Below are 17,635 nucleotides of genomic sequence, written 5' to 3'. Positions count from 1 at the left end.
AATAAATAAAATATTTTTTTAAAAAAAGAAAACAGTTGACATATTTTACTTTGCTAATTATCGCTTCTTAATATCATCTACTTATGTTAGCATCCCTGAAAGATATTTGGCTGCAATTTCATATACACAGCTTAAAATGCTCCAGGTTCATGGATTTGATTCCTTGTGTATGGGCAGATACAGCTTATGGCTGGTCTGATTTTATGTCTTCTTTCCTTTCTTTATCTCAATACTGCTAGTCATCGGAAAAAATGACTTCATAAAATATGGTTTATATGTATAGTAATAACAGTAACACAAAATCATTAGCAGTGAGAAATGAGAAATGGTATGAAGCAAAAACACAGGGACTAAGAATATACCTTTAGAAAATTGCTTTCTAGACAGTTAGGAGAAGGCTTTTCTGAGAGTTTTGAGGTGGTCTCAGAAGTATAGGAGACAAAGTTGGATGGACCTGAATTGACCATGAAAAAAGAATATTTCAAGTGAACAGCAATATATGTAAATCTTGGGCACTGAAGGACGAGCCAGCATAATAGATTTGAGTAACTGAAGGAAGTTAAGTTGGCAGGTGTACTCACTGGGAGCAAGATCTGAGGGGAGGCTAGACAGGGAGTCAGGGGTCTTACCTGGGCTTATGCCTGGGCCGGAGACTCATGCTTGATCCACGCAAAACAAATCCATGTAAATGTCTACTCTTTTTTTTTTTTTTTAATGTGGTAAAATACCTATCACATAAAATTTGCCATTTTAACCATTTTTAAGCAGACAGGTTCAATAGTGTTAAGTATATTCACATCACCGTGCATCCAATCTCCAGAACTTTTTCATCTTGCAAGACTGAAAGTCTGTGGTCAGTAAACAAATCCGCATTCCCCACCCCACCCCAGCCTCTGGCAACTACTATTCTACTTTGTTTCTTTGCAGTTGTACCTATATATCTATGTTTTGTATCTAGATAGCTCGTACAAATGCAACCAAGCTGTGTTTTCCCTTTGTGAGTGGCTTATTTCACTTAGGGTCATGTCCTTAAGCTTCATTGGTGTTGAATCTATTTGCTTTTTAAAACTGTGCAGGGGCGCCTGCACGACCCAGTCACGTAAGCATCTGCCTTGGCTTGGTTCATGATCCCGGGGTCCTGGGGTGGAGCCCCTCTGCAGGGAGTCTGCTGCTCGCTCTGTCTCTCCCCTTTGGCTTGTACTCTCTCACTCACACACTCGGTCTCAAACAAATAAAGAAAAATCTTTAAAAATAAATGAAAAAAAGAAAACGCTCTTTATTAAGCCTTCCGTGACTTCCTTTTGCTTCACTTTGCTTCCCGCTAGACTTAGATAACCCTCTTCTGTATTCCCTTGATACCTCTATCTTAACTACTTTATTATGCCGCAGCATTGGGCCAATTTCCAGTTCTATATACATCTTGTTGGTAGAGATACTGACTTTTCCTCATTGTTAACTCAGTTCTTTTTTTTTTCCCCCAAAGATTTTATTTATTTATTTGACAGAGATCACAAGTAGGCAGAGAGGCAGGCAGAGGGGGTGGGGAAGCAGACTCCCCGCTGAGCAGAGAGCCCATGCCAGGCTGGATTCCAAGACCCTGAGATCGTGACCTGAGCCGAAGGCAGAGGCTTAACCCACTGAGCCCCCCAGGCGTGCTGTTAACTCAGTTCTTGTCAAGGCATTGTCTAGTACAGAGATAAAAGTATTAGCTTAGATTAGGTTAAGTTCTGTGTAATAAGGGAAAAAATTCGGCTTAAAAGTTTACTTTTATCTTAGTAAAGATAATGCTCGAAGTAGGCAGCCCAAGATTGTCGCAGTACATGACTATTGTAATGGTTCCACAGTGTCATTAAGACAGGTCTCTTGAATTTCTCCTCTGTCCGATGAGCTTGAGTTTTATCTTCAAGAGATGCCATTATTTCAGTGTTTTAGGACAACGTGCAAGGAATCAGAAAGGACCTTCTTTCCTACTAACTTTTATGAAGAGCCTTAGGTCTTCATAGTCTTTTGACTGAAATAGTTGATTTATATCTCGTTGGCCACAGCCACTAAGGCACATCTAGCTGTATGAGAGGATGGGAGATAGGTAAATTATAAGGTTGAGCATTGGCACGTCTCGTGAAATCACAGGTTTTTACTCAGAAAAAGAGAGTGCAGGTTGGGAGAGTCATCTAGTAGTCTCCCTTGATGCATAACAAATATTTGTTGAGTGTAGAAATGAATGAGTGCCTTTCCAAGGTGATGAGGGAAAGTGGGGACTGATGCTCACTAGCCAACTAAATACAGAAGGGAAAGTAGCTTCAGGTATATTTCACCTCTTGTGTCCAAAAGACTAACTTTTAAAAAGCCAATAGGAATCTAACTAGTTGAGCTCTACAAGATTTAGTATTTCATAGCTTCCCAAGTCTTGTGTCCATATATGAATGAACAGCACTTCTTACACCCTGGAATATTTTTTTTTTTTTACCAGTCGTGGAACAAATTCTAACTTAAGTTGCTAGGTTTGGGGGGGCTTTTGTCAGCTTTCAATTATATCATTAGAATTTAACTCCTTTCTTTTGAAGAACTTGCCACTTCTATCTTGATTGAAGACTTCTTAGGGGGGACACCTGGGTGCCTCAGTCAGTTAAGCGACTGCCTTTGGCTCAGGTCATGATCCCAGCGTCTTGGGATCAAGTCCCACATCGGGGCTCCTTGCTTGGCAGGGAGCCTGCTTCTCCCTCTGCCCCTGCCTGCCATTCTGTCTACCTGTGCTCTCTCTCTCTCGCTCTCTCTCTCTCTGAAAATAAATAAATAAAATCTTTAAAACAAAACAAAACAAAAAACTTAGGGGCTAAGTAGAATGTATATGAAAACTAGGGCTTGGTTTTATGCATTTAAGGAGGGTGGTAGCAGGTTACATATTATGTTTTTTAATTTACTTCTATTTTTGAATAGCAGGCTTCTCTAATGGCACCATTTGTATTTTTTAATATTTGTAATAATGAAGTTATTTCAAGAAGTACTTCAGACTTGTATTGGACAATTCAATAGCTCTTGTTAAAGTTACTATCTAATATATGGTTAGAGACATTTATATGAACAATAATTATGTATCTTGGCCTAGCCTGTTGACTTATCTAAAATAATTTGAAAGTATTCCCCCAGGTACTTGTTTACATGTTCATGTGTATGTAAGTAGCAATTTAATCCTCTGTCTTAGGATGTTTTGATTCCAGCTTGTCATTATGAAATTAATATAGTAATTTTTGACCCATATTTTATTAAGTTAGGGCATTTTTCTGTCATACAGTGTGAAGAACAAATTCTAGTCTTGGGAGGCGGAGAGTGTTCGGAAGCTAATCACAGTGTCCCGAGTGAGCAGTTATGGTTGGACTCGTTGGACTATGGTGGTAGTCTAGACAGGATAGCAAGAAGTAGTCCAGCTCTGAAAACATTTAAAAATGATAAAATGTTCCTAAAATGTTGTCTCTAGTACTGTTTTGCTTGGCTCTTGTCAAAATATTTCTTCAACCTGCTGTATTTTATTTGGTGCTTATGAAATCTTCATGAAATCAAGATCCCCCTTCTATAACCTTTCCTTGGCCCGCTTCTAGCCCAGAAAATAGCTCACTCCTTATTCAGATGTTGCTGTCTGAACCGACAATAAGAACTTTGTATTGGTAGGTCCTGAGGACAAATTTACACAAAATAAGATAGTTTAATTTTATTGTTATATATAAATGTAATTAAATGTTTTTATCAGAATTATTTTTTAAATAAAACAAATGAACTAAATTTCTTTAACTCATTTGTTACATATAGGAATTCTTTCATGCTGCCAGAAACAACCAATCTTTGTTTTCTAAAGTAAATGAAGAAAAAATAGTCTTTTTCTTACATTTGTTAGGAATAGATACAAATGGACATGCTCATCGGCCAACATCAAGGTAATTTTAATGCTGTGTTTAATTTTGTGTTTTTGAGGGACTTAGCTATTCTGTTTAAACTTTTAAAGTACTATAATTTGGGGGTGCACCTAGGTGGCTCAGTTGGTTAGGCATCTATCTGCCTTTGGCTCAGGTCATGATCCTGGGGTTCTGGGATCAGCCCCACATCGGGGTTCCTGCTCAGTGGGGAGCCTACTTCCTCTCCCTCTTCCTCTGCCTGCTGCTCCCCTGCATATGCTCTCTCTCTCTCTCTGGGTCAAATAAATAAATAAATAAATTTTTAAAAAAGTATTACAATATTTTGTAGTTATCACGTTACTTATATTCCATATTCTTGATTTATCAAGACAGGAGAAAAGCTATATGTTTTAGAAATATTTAAGGAAAACCTGAGGGGGAGAAAGCATTTATATGGTGTTAATATTTATATCCTGAAAAGATGTAATTAGCTATTCTTTGTGTGTTCCATTTAATCAGTATTGTATCTAGCAAATGTATAAAGTTTTGTGTACTATATTTCAGTAGCACTCCGGTATAGAACAACAAATATTTTTCTCAGTTTTGCAGACCATAAGAGGAAGAATCCATGTTATACTTCTATTCTCTACTTAGAATTTGGTTTAGCTAAATCTAACTGTAACTCTAAAGCCTATTGACTAGCTGCCAGGAATGAATACCTCATGCTCCCCTTCTTCAACATGATGGACTGTCGTAAGTGATAGAGTTCATACCAAAGCAGCCTGTTCAACTGAATGGAGTGCTTAAATATAGTTTATTTACCATGTTATGTTAACGTCTATGTCACAAACACTCTAAGGGACGGAAACATTTTATACTTGAAACAGTGATACTTACCTATTAATACAACAAGAACAATATAGATTGCATTATAAGAGACATGAACTTGTAAGTCATGATACATTTGAGATGTAAGAAGTATTCATTAAAATATATTTGCTAGTATAGGGGGGTATTCTTTTAAAGTATTTCTGAAGTCTATTTCATATTCTTTTGCTTCTTTAAAAGGAGAGAATAGGGGTGCCTGGGTGGCTCAGTGGATTAAGCCTCTGCCTTCAGCTCAGGTCATGATCTCAGGGTCCTGGGATTGAGTCCTGCATCGGGCTCTGTTTGGCAGAGAGCCTGCTTCCTCCTCTCTCTCTGCCTGCCTCTCTGCTAACTTGTGATCTCTGTCAAATAAATAAAATCTTCAAAAAAAAAAAAGAGAATAGTATTTTTAACAATCTTAAGAGCTCTGATTTTAAACTACTAATGATGAAGTCTAAGAGTATTTTAGGAGGGACTCCCAGTGGCTCAGTCAGTTAAATGTCTGCCTTCAGCTCAGGTCATGATCCCGGGATCCTGGGATCGAGTCCCACATTGGGCTCCCTGCTCAGGCAGGAGTCTACTTCTCCCTCTGTCTGCTGCTCCTCCTGCTTGTGTGCGTGCTCGCTCTCTCCCTCTCATTCTCTTACAAATAAATGAATAAAGTTTTTAAAAAAAGTGTTTTGGGAGTGATGTACTCTATGTTGACTAATTGATGAATTTAAATAAAAAATTTTTAAAAAATTAAATATCTTAGGAGTTACCAACTTTAGGTGTAATTAGTTGATGTTGATGAAATTTGAGTTTTCCAAATTATTGTAATTTAATTTGTTCTTCTTTTTCTTTTTAAACAGGGAGTATAAGGACAACATTAAAGTAGTTGATGATGGAATAAAAGAAATTGTGTCCATGCTCGAACATTTTTATGGAAATGATGGGAAAACTGCATTTATCTTTACCTCTGACCATGGGATGACAGACTGGGGTTAGTCTGTCTTTAAACAACATGTACTTTATGATTAAAGTAGTGGTAAATATAGCTTGCAGGTATCTTGTAATGTTGAAAAAGATTAGATGTCTTAGTGTATGCAAAGTGTCTAGCACACAGTTGTCTGCTTAATATATTAATGTAAAAAAACTGGTCTTATGTAAGGAATCTTTCTTTTAGCTACAAAAGGAATATATTCTCATTTAAATGAGAAATTAGAGGACAGTGTGGAGAAGAAAACAAAAAGTATCTATCCTATCATTTACCTTACTAGAGTTAACTATAAGTGACGGCAAACAGGGTGAGGTTAAAGTAGTATCACCAGGGACTCTAGGGCTACTGAAAGTCTCCCCTAGATGAGCTTGTCCCTGTGAGATTCCCAAGGCAAACACAGTGTGTGCACAGAGAACACAATAAGGCAAGAAGAGGTATGGGTCCCCAAATCACAGTACAGGATTCTAGCAAGCTGGTACCACTCTATAATGGCCGTTTGGCTTACACCAACCAGAATGGCCTGGAATAATCTCATCAAAGAGGTTTTGCCATCCTCTCCAGAACAGATCTGGCCTTGACTGACTGCTCGCCCTACACAGAGCTGCTCTAGTGGCATCTCCTCCAAGTCTTATCATGAATATTCTTCTTCTGCTATCAACCAACCAACAGATACTCTTTTTGTTGGGTTTTTTTTTTTTTTTTGCCTGTTCGTTGTGGATGCTCTGACTTGCTTTGGGAATAGTTTAAAACTAACTAATGAAGAGTTGTAAGCATTTGGGAGTGTAGCGGCTAGAAGTAGAATCACATATGGATCAACTCTTTAAAATTAAGTATTTAAAAAAATATTTAGTTGTAAGTTAGTTCTTGCTTGTCTTCTTACTCTTGGAGTGTTATTTGTAGGTTTCCATGGCGCTGGTCATCCTTCAGAGACTTTAACTCCATTTGTCACTTGGGGAGCTGGAATCAAGTATCCCCAAAAAGTATCAGTGCAGAAATTTGATGATGCATTTTTGAAAGGTATAGACATTTATCTTTATTGTTTTTATAAATATAACAATTTAAAATAAAACCAAAGTTTAACTTTAAAAGATTACTTTTCAAGTTATATAAAAAATGTTTTTGAACACTTTTTGGTAATATATCTTAAAATCATTAAATCAAGACATGGTCTCTCATCATTTGTTTTGATGACTAATGAAATTTCTGAATTTATACGTAGGAAAATAGGGAAATGAGATATCTCTGAAGGTGATTTTAATAATAACTCACTATAGTATTTTAACATTTGGATTAGTGACAAGTTTTAAGTATTTTGCAAGCAACTGCCATTTGAGAACAAAGAAAGGCTTGGGTTGACTAACAGACTATCGATCATGTTAATTACTCCCTGGAGCAGGACTATCATTAGTTGTAGTCACGCTGGCAGCTGTTATCATTGTGCGGTTTACTTCCATCTTCCCTTCCTTTTGATGTTTTGAAACAATTGTCTGCAAATGAGCATTTTGAAAGTTTAATAAATCATCACAGAACACGTCCAAATATTTATTTTAAAGCTATTCTTTTAAAATTCTAGTTTTAAAAATATACAGCTCTGCCTGTTTAAGTGCCCTTTTTATTCATAGTTGGCTTAAAATAGATTTTCCCAGTACTTCAGTTTGACATTATGCCTTGATCTCTCTTAATAATGAAACTATTATTTTTTTTTTTAAGTCTTAACACCAGCTCTTGTGTCTAATTGTGTTTCAGAATGGAAATTAGAGAACTGGAAAAGGCAAGATATCCATCAGGTATTCAGTTCAATTTAATCACTTTCAAGTTTAATTTTATCTCCTATAGAAAATTTAGACACCCCCCCAAAAAATCTGAAAAACAGTATTAATAATGATGATGATAAAGGAATTTTCCAAACATTTCAATTACCAAGGGAAATCCTTCTAGTGCAAATATTTTAACTCAACTAATCTTTCTTCTGGCAAAATAAAAAATCTTCAAGTAAAACTGAAAGAAGGCTCCCTCCAAATAACATTGGCTAATTAAAGAATTATTATGTAAATTGAAATCTGCATGCCTGTTCAATTTCTATGATTTCTTGTCATGGTTGCCTTGCTTAGTTGCTTTAAGCCTAGACCTAATAAATAATAAAACGCTGTTATGGGTTTTTTCCTTCTAGTATGTATAGGGTTGCCATTTCTTTTTTTATTAACACATATTTTAATTCTACCTAGGATGCTTACAAATGCAATGGAAAAAAGATGACAAAATATAGATAACTTAGCTAGAAACCTTAGATTACAGGAAAATACATGGCCAACCTAATCAAGTTAGACCGGTAACATTGTGTATAAATATGAAGCATGGAATTTTCATTGTTGGAAGATATGCTCTGTAAACAACCATTTTCGCTATTTGTAGAAGACATGGCATTATTGGTATATGGCCTCCAAGGTGGTAGGAATATTTTACCTTCTCCAGGTCACCTCAGAAGCCAGCATTTCTTATTATAGTGGATAAACCAAAGTTCAGCATCTCATTTTCAGGCCTATGATTGCAAAAGCCTGTTCTCTATCAGCATATTAAGAATGGTCTTTTCTGTCAGGATGGCTGCATATCACCCAAATAAATGGAAATATATAAAATTAGAATGGCAACTTAATTAATTTTGCAATAAAAATCACCATCAGAGGAATAGGGAATATCTTGAAGATCGTAAAACATGTTTTACTTATAGCCAGACTGGATTATAATTTAAAACTAAATATAGATTCAGCTATTGCTCTCTGAATGCTCCTACTTCAAATCTACATTAGGTGAGAATTTCTTTATTCATTCCTTCCACCAACATTGATATGTGTCTATAGTGTGTTTAAACATTGTGTAGACATTAGCTTTAAACATGTATAAGGGATATAATGATGAGTAAAAGCAGACAAAAATGCCTGCCCTGGGAAGCTTACAGTTTGGGGTGAGAACAGAGAGTAACCAAATTATTATACAAATAAATGTAAAATTACAGCTATGCTAAGTACTACAAAAGAGGACTGTGAAGCCAGGAGAGTGTAGAGTGGATGTATCTGGTAGACTGTATGGTCAACAAAGCCTTCTTGAGACATTGAGGATTGAGCTGAAACCGAAGAATAAGAAGGAGTTATCAGCCATGTGATACTCCCTCTCCCTTTCCAGGCAGGGGCAGCATCATGTACACAGTGCTCTGGTAAGAGGATACATGGCACATTAAAGGATCACAGCATAGAACAACCGGGACTGTGGTATGATGTCTGGGTAGGCCTTAGACCCCGCAGGGTCTTATGGGCCTATGGACTTAATCCTGAAGCTTGGAGAAGACCTTGAAGTATTTGAAGCTTAGAGAGTGATATAATCTATCTTTCTGGGAAAGGTTTTCTCAGGCTGCAGCATGGAGAAGAGATTAGAAGAGGCCAATAGTGGACTCTGGGGGGAAGGGAGAAGGTGATTAGAGGCCATTGGAGTTTTCCAATTTTCTATGGGTTGGTACTTCATAAAGAGAGTCCAGATGGTAAAGAGTGAGAAGCGTTGAGAACCTGGGACCAAACTCCAACTTTAAATGGAGAACTAGAGATGGTATCTGGAAAAGAGCCACAGTGAAATTGAAGACACTCAGTGGAGTGTGGTGTTACAGAAGCTGAGAAGGGAATGGTCTACCCAAGGCTGCTGAGAGGCCAAATAATTAAAATAACCAAATAGCATTTGTAGTTACCATTTATTGCATGATTATTATGTGCCCGGTACTTTATAAATTTAATCTCATTTAATTATGCCATAACTCTGTAAGGGACAGTTTTTTTAAAATAAATAAACGATAAGGAAATAAGTAAATAAATGATAAGTTAACCTGCCCAAGGTCTCAGAGATTTCAGGCAAGGATTTGGAACTGGGTATTCTGACATCTAAGCACTTTACCACCTGAAAAATTGTAAGGACTAATATAAAAACAGTTAATCAGATTTAGAAAAACAGAGGATGTTAGTTCTCTAAGGAGTGGTCTTTGGGAGGGGTGAAGGGTCATAAAGGAAGTTGGGAGTGGGCTGAGCAGAGCTGGGGAGTTGGCGAAGTGGAGGTAAGGGCACAAACAATTCTCCAGGAAGCTGGGGGTTCTATCGTTTCTGGACTTCAGTGGCTGGCCAAACCTTCTGGTGTATACTTTTCTTTAGTTGATATATACTTTTCTGGAGTTGGCGCCCACTATTGCTGTTTACTTTCTATCTAGTTAAGGCATCCTTTTCATAATACGGAACAACTACTATATAAAGTAGTCAAGTTCTTAGCTCTCAGGGTAGGTAACCTTTTGTTTTAGCATGTTTTACATTTGGGGCTCTTTCCAATTTATTTTTTTATACATTGATACAGCTGTAACAAATATTTTTAGAGTTGATATCTATTGTATGTTAAATGTTTGAAGGTAATAGATTATAACGAACATCATGATTATAGTCCAAAATATAGTTGCATTAAATTATTTAATTTTCTTATTAGTGTCTGTAAACTTAGAATTGAACTTTTTCTGTTTGTAGGCTGATGTTGCACCACTGATGGCTTCTCTTATTGGAGTTCCCTTTCCCCTTAATTCAGTGGTAAGGAGTAAAATTTTTTTATCAATTCTCAGAAAAAAAAAGTGTACAGTAAAATTTACTTTTTTGTGTCTTTCTGAATAATCTTTGGTTACATTTAAAACTGTATTTCCCTCTCTTTCTAAGTATATAATAATACCTCATAAGTGTGTGTATTATATAACCTATAACATGGAGCACTGGTGTAATAGTTTTTCTTTAAAATTTTTTATTTTCTGGGGCACTTGGGTGGCTCAGTGGGTTAAAGCCTCTGCCTTCGGCTCAGGTCATGATCCCACGGTCCTGGGATCGAGCCCCACATTGGGATCTCTGCTCAGTAGGTAGCCTGCTTCCTCTTCTCTCTCTGCCTGCTTCTCTGCCTACTTGTGATCTCTGTCTGTCAAATAAATAAATAAGATCTTTAAAAAAAATTTTATTTTCTAAGATGTGTACAGATTTATCTTTATATTTCAGTTATAATTGATAAAAATATATAAATAATTTTTATTACAAGCAGCAGAAACTTAATCCATTTAAAAGGGATTTATTAAAAAGATATTGCTGGGTTGTTGAATCAAAGGGGTGCTCAAAAACCAGGCTTAGAAATGAACAGGAACTAAGAGAACACCAGAGACTTGGAAGAAGGAACCCAACAGCTGCAGCCAGGTCACCATCACTAGGGGAGAAGAATATTACACCTGTTGTACCTTTTGTTCCTTGACTCCCAAGAGTCAAATTCCAGTGCTTACCATTTGAGTGGGCTGGCCTTATTTGTCTACCCTTCAGTAAACGAAGGTGGGACTCCATCAAAAACCTACTGTATTATATCCAGTGGGGGAGAATTTTTTTTTCCTTCCAAGAATTTTATTTAAATTCAAGTTAGTTAACATATGGTATAGTAGTAGATTCAGGAGTAGAATGTAGTGATTCATCACTTACCTGTACCACCCAGCGATCATCACAAGTGCCCTCCTTAATGCCCATCACCCATTTAAACCGTCCCCTCCAGTGCCCCTTCAGAACCCTCTATAGTTGAGTCTCTTGTGGTTTGTCTCTCTCTCTGTTTTTAATCTTATTTTGGTTTTCCTTCCCTTCCCCTGTTTTCATCTGTTTTGTTTCTTAAATTCCACAGTGGGGAAGATTTCTAAACATAGAATGGTAATGCTGTAAAGAATGGGAACTGGATGCTGAAAAGCCAAAATATATATTCCAATCAGCCATTCTTATTAGCTCTTCAAATGAAACTTTAAAAAAATATTATGTTGGGGTGCCTGGATGGCTCAGTGGGCTGGGGCCTCTGCCTGCGGCTCAGGTCGTGGTCCCGGGGTCCTGGGATTGAGCCCTGTGTCGGGCTTTCTGCTCAGTGGGGAGCCTGCTTCTTTCTCTATGCCTATTTTGATCTCTGTCAAGTGAATACATAAAATCTTAAAAAAAAAAAAGTCATCTAACTCCACACTCTGAGAAAATGATCCTTATAGTCATACTTATGATTGTATGTGTATAACTGAAAAAAAAGTTTCACAGAACAGTCTTTACTCTTACTGTGCATGGTATACTCTCAATTTTCTTATTAGGCCTTTTTTTCCCCCTTAAGTATACTGGTTGTGGCCCACCATAGTGATTTTTCATGTGTGCAAAACATTTCATTCACTTCCTAGCACATAGTAGTCTTTCAATAAAACAGGTTTTATTGAACCTGTTTCATCTCTTTGCTTTATACAACTTATTATATCTACTTTGTAGAAAAATTAATAGAACATTTTAAAATTACGATTTTTAAAAAGATATTCTGCTTAATTATTTCAGTAAGTTATTCATCTATCTTGTCTTTAGTGCTTCCTTTATAAGTCTATTTTGTTTTATAAGAATGGCCTAAGCTATTAATACTAATAATAGTATGCTAATAATATTAATGCTAATATTAAACCAGTGTTATTTTTACAGGGTATCCTTCCTATAGATTATCTTAACAACACTGATCTCTTCAGGGCAGAGAGCATGTTTACAAATGCAATGCAGATTCTTGAACAATTCAAGGTAAAATAAGACACACACAATGACGGATACTACTACAACTTTAAAACCAAATATATTAAGTGAAAATATTTGATTCTGTGTTTTAAGAAATTATTTTCTATAGTTTATTATCTTGAAATTTTGTGTATTTGACTAGTGTCATAAAGTTTAACATTTGTGAGGTACACATCCCATGAATGAGTTTGAGGTGTAAAATTTCCTTTGATAAATATCTCTAATTGTAAGACACTCACATATGCTTATAAAGACTGCACTCCAACCCTGTTGATTGGAATTTGCCCCACAGAAGTAGTAGTAGAGATTGCAACATTTGTCTTCATTTCACGTACATTACCATATACATTAAGCTAAGTAAAGAAGTGACAATTTAAAGGAAACTTTGTTATCCTTAATACTGTTAATGCAGCTTGTTTTGTTTTCTAAGCGTAAAAGAAGTATTAATTACAGTATGTTATTTTGCAAGCTTGCAAGTATTAATTACATTACAATATGTTATTTTGCAAGAAGCTTGGTATGATTAATTCTCAGGTTATTGTGATAATATGATAATTGAAATTTCTGTTTAAATATTTATGGAATAATGTAGTAACATAAAATTCCATTTAGTTTCAAAGTAATAAGTATCCCCAATGAGACATTTTAATGATGTTTGTATTTCAAAATGAAACTAATTTTTTTCTCATTTATAATATATTAAAATATTTTTCTATCTGGTTCCCAGGTGAAAATGACCCAGAAAAAAGAAGCTATTTTACCTTTTTTTTTCATACCATTTAAGTAAGTCTCATATTTTTAATTAACTTGTAGAAGGAATTTTTTAATGAGTTTGAGTTCTACTGACAGAATAGAATACTTAGAAACTTTGTCTTTTTTGTTTATATTAGTGCAGACCCCAAAGCAAAAGCCTCTTCTATTATTTTTCTAAATAGTGGGCCAGTTGCCAGATGCTTTTGAATGGCTACTAAAGGAGATAAAGGAGCCTGGAAAGATGTGGGAGACATTAAAATCATTTAACAGGGCCTGCCTGGGAAGGTGTGGGGAGGCTTGGTTTGGTTGATTGGGAGGTGGTGTTCCCATTATGGCTTGTAGAAAGAAAGATGAGATGGTTTTATGGGCAAGGATGAATGCTTCTGAGTTTAGCCTACATCGAAGATATCAGTTAATTAGTTAGAACTAATTGGAAATTAGTTAGAAATAAAATTTATGTAATGAGTTAGGGACTTGAATCTCTACATCGAGATGAAAGTTGTTTGCGTAGTTTGGAGATATCAGCATGGTGGTGTTAACTGTTGCACATGTAGGAGGCCCTAGGAGAACTTAGAAAATGACAAGAAAAAGCCCATGATACAATTCTGGGAGACCTTGGTAACTATTGGATGGGTAAGGAGGAGAGCAGCCTTTGGTGGACAGCAGGATTTTGCTGACCTACATCTGTCTCCCTTGGATTAGTAGAGGGGAGATATGAGTCACAACCCTGGCTCCGCACTTCTGAGGTGAAGTGGGGTGCTTGATTCAGCCTTTTTTGTTCCTCCTCCTCAAGGGTCATTTTCAATTAGCAAGGATTTGCATTTAATTATGCAGGATTTGGTCCTTGACCAAAATACACAGAAACTCCTTGAAATGTGGGAATGCATTTGAATAACTTCATTGGTTATTTTTGACAACTTCTGTAGTGCTGGTGTGGCATTCATAAACTAGAAAGGCTTAAGTATTGTCTTACTCTCTGAATAATATGATTACCTCCTTGACTTTGTGTGTGTGTATTTGTGTGAATAGAAGATAAAAAAACAAACAAACAAGGGCCATATGGGTGGCTCAGTGGGTTAAGCCTCTGCCTGCAGCTCAGGTCATGATCTCAGGGTCCAGGGATAAAGCCCCACATCAGGCTCTCTGCTCAGCAGGCGAGTCTGCTTCCCCCTCTCTCTCTCTGCCTGCCTCTGCCTGCTTGTTATCTCTGTCTGTCAAATAAATAAATAAAATCTTTAAAAAAAAAAAAACAAGCAAAATTAGGGCTTTGCAACTTATTATCATAGGATATTAATTACCCTAAATATTATATAATATGTATTAAAGGTAGAATTACCTTTGGAGAGTGTCCCTAATTGTAAGATTATCACATGTACTTATAAAGACTATAAATCAAGTCTTTACTGATTGGAACTTGCCCCATCTTATCTCATATACATGTCTTATGCATCTGTTTATCTGTAGTTTAGTGGTACAGTCAGAGCATAATAAAATAAATGAACAAGAAATATATTATCAATTCCTGGTATGAAGAAAATACATAGGACATTGGAAGCAAGACTTAGTTTAGACCAGCCATTCTAAAAGGACTGGTCAGGGAAGATGTACTCTTCAGTACAGGGCTCAGGTGCACACTGTCTACCTTCTTCCACTTAGGCCTGCTGGCTGACCATGAACTTACTGTGCTCTGATGGTCAACTTCTGCCTGTAGGGCCACTGCTGGCCTCGTGTCCTCGGGGGCCCTGCAGCATGCTTGATTCCTCCCCAGTGGTCACCCACTCTGAGCAAAGCTCCCAGGCCTGCCTGTGCACCTGTCTGGCTGAAAATCACCATTTATCAAAAGCCTGCAATATAACCAAGAAGTACCTAAGAGTACATGAAGAACTGACTCCTGAGAAAATAATTTAAGGCATAGAAAAGAACCTAAAAATGTTAAAGTTCTCAGAAATATCCGAGAAGCTATTGTATCTGTAAAACAAAAAAAGCCCACACTTCACAAAAGAGAAAGAGTTCAAAATGCAAATTTTAAAAAGAGAAATGCAACTAAAAATGTACAGAATAATACATTGTACAAGAATAGACCAACTGGGAGAGGAACCCTCCAAATGAGAATAGCCAAATGAAATGAATTTTAATATATGGATTGGATAAGAAGCTGGAGGAAACACGATGGCACACATGGCTGGTGTACATTTCTTCATCCCCTGAAACAAGGACAAGTGGAAACTTCAGGGAAAAGAAAATATTTCCTATGGTACAAGAAAGCCTGCTTCAAACATGAAGCAACCTAATATGTCAGGTGATTTCGAACAGCTGCTGGGATGATGAGAGAGAGAATTCATTTGAACCGTGGCACATAGATTAAAGCTTCAATGAAATAGGCAAGACAATCTAATCATAGCATAAAACTTAGCTACTCAGTGAACAGTATTTAAATACCCATAATAGAGCAAATACTGGTTTTCAGTTTCTAGAGTCAAACCTTAGACAAAGCAAGGAAGACTTAATTGAGATTACAGAACAGAATGTAAATGTCCCCCGTCTCGACAGTGTCCATGTAAGGGTTACAAGTTGGAAGGCAGAGAAGGAACGAAATGTAAGTGAAATAGTAGTGATGCTATTGTTCTCATAAAATAGAACATGGAAATTCTGGATATAGTTGAGAAAGTAAGACAGAGAAGTAGGTATTACATTATTAAAGTGACCAATGTAGGGCGCCTGGCTTGCTTAGTTGATAGAGCGTGTGACTCTTTTTTTTTTTTTAAAGATTTTATTTATTTATTTGACAGGCAGAGATCACAAGTAGGCAGAGAGAGAGGAGGAAGCAGGCTTCCCGCTGAGCAGAGAGCCCGATGTGGGGCTCGATCCCAGGACCCTGGGATCATGACCTGAGCCAAAGGCAGAGGCTTTAACCCACTGAGCCACCCAGGAGCCCCGAGTGTGTGACTCTTGATCCAGGGATTGTGAATTCAAGCCCCACGTTGGGGGTACAACTTGCTTAAAAATGAAGTGAACAGGGGCACCTGGGTGGCTCAGTTGGTTAAGTGTCTTCCTTTGGCTCAGGTCACGGTCTCAGGGTCCTGAGACTGAGCCCTACAATGGGCTCCCTGCTCGGTGGGAGCCTGCTTCTCCCTCTCCCTCTCGCTCCCCCTGCTTGTGCTCTCTCTCTCAAATAAATAAATAAAATCTTTTGACAAATAAAGTGACCAATGTAGCAAACAGAAGACGTAAAGATAGTAATGTAAGCGTATGGGTGCGGAGGAGGCAGGGGGAACAGGCAGAGTCAGTGCGGGGTCCACAGGAAATGCCTCAGGTCATCTAGTCAAGAAATAGTAATAAAAGCATATTGTTAAGAAACATGGAGGTGACTACCAGAATAACAAAAATAGGTGTAAAAGGTTTTGTCTCTGGATTGGGGAACTGAGAGATGAGAAGGGTGGGGCAGGGGTTTGTTGGGTGTCTTATGTCCTCTGTACTGTTTGTTTGCTTTTTTTAAATTATGTGCCTATAGTACTTTGATAAAGCATATATTTTTAAAAAGAACAAAATGAATAAGTATTTTAATCACCAGCACAAATGATCAAGTGAGATCATAAAAATAATAAGCATCAGTAAAGTAATGTATTCTTCCATATAAATATTAGAATCAGTATCTTGAGTTATTAGAAAAATTCTTTGGTTATTATACTATATTTAGGGAGTAATTTGGTGAGGATTGACACTTCTACAATATAAAGTATTACTACCCAACATTTACTTATTCATATCCTCCGTTATGTCCTTAAGTAAAATTTTATACTTTCCCCATAATATACATTTTTCATTGTTTTATTCCTGTGTAATTTATTTGTTATGAGTAGTATCTTTTTTTTTAATACATATGTTCAGTATCCCAGGAAAAACAGTTATCGCCATTTACTGTCTGAGTACAGGGGACTCTCTATTTTTCTCTAATCCAGTGAATTTACTCATGTTTACACCATCCGTTTTCTTCCAGTCACCTTTATGTATACACTTAATATTAGCATTATCCACTTAGAAACTGTATCAAGTAAATGTTGGCATATACAGTTGTCACAGATCCTTTTTGCAAAACAGTTCAAGTTTTTGTTGCAAACAGGTGTTCAGTGAAGCCCTTCCCTCTTGAATAAGTAACATACTTCCTTTTTATTCTTAGAAATATATAATTCACTCATCAATTCTTAAGTTTGAGAAAATTTATCTAGGATATTGACATGCGAAGTCATAGTTTTGAGATTTTACTTAACATGATAAATTTCACCAGCATCCCTAGATTTTAGTTTAATGATATCTCTCCACCATTCTTCCATTGTCTTACTTAGTCTTGTCTAGCATGAATAATTTATGGATAATGTAATAATTCCTGGGGTGATGAAATAGCAAACGTTAATTTTAAGATGTGAGAAATATTGATTGCTAAGATCCTTTAACATATCTTACACTTGTAAAAGAGTCCAATGGATCCATTTGGTAATTGGATATCCTATGTTATCCTATTCTTTAAAAATTAACTA

The 17,635-nt window shown here is 36.7% G+C and overlaps 1 protein-coding gene across 10 annotated transcripts in view; it reads left to right on the top strand.

Moving 5' to 3' along the window:
• Nucleotides 1–17,635, top strand: part of PIGN (phosphatidylinositol glycan anchor biosynthesis class N) — a 103,031-nt gene that overhangs the window by 23,888 nt on the left and 61,508 nt on the right. For all 10 annotated transcript variants that reach the window (XR_006602155.1, XR_006602156.1, XR_006602157.1 and 7 more), the window contains 7 exons: nt 3,805–3,929; nt 5,606–5,736; nt 6,634–6,750; nt 7,480–7,520; nt 10,281–10,340; nt 12,261–12,353; nt 13,075–13,130. Coding sequence is in view for 6 of the 10 variants with exons in the window: in XM_045065689.1 (XP_044921624.1) it covers nt 3,805–3,929; nt 5,606–5,736; nt 6,634–6,750; nt 7,480–7,520; nt 10,281–10,340; nt 12,261–12,353; nt 13,075–13,130 (623 nt within the window). In the remaining 4 variants the exon portion in view is untranslated. The remainder of the gene's footprint in view (nt 1–3,804; nt 3,930–5,605; nt 5,737–6,633; nt 6,751–7,479; nt 7,521–10,280; nt 10,341–12,260; nt 12,354–13,074; nt 13,131–17,635) is intronic.

The sequence above is a fragment of the Mustela putorius genome, unplaced genomic scaffold, assembly GCF_011764305.1.
Source record: "Mustela putorius furo isolate JIRA1106 unplaced genomic scaffold, ASM1176430v1.1 tig00003858_pilon_pilon_pilon, whole genome shotgun sequence".
NCBI classification, from domain to species: Eukaryota; Metazoa; Chordata; class Mammalia; order Carnivora; family Mustelidae; genus Mustela; species Mustela putorius.
Note: the sequence above shows the minus strand (reverse complement) of the source record. Positions and strands in the feature narration are given on the sequence as shown.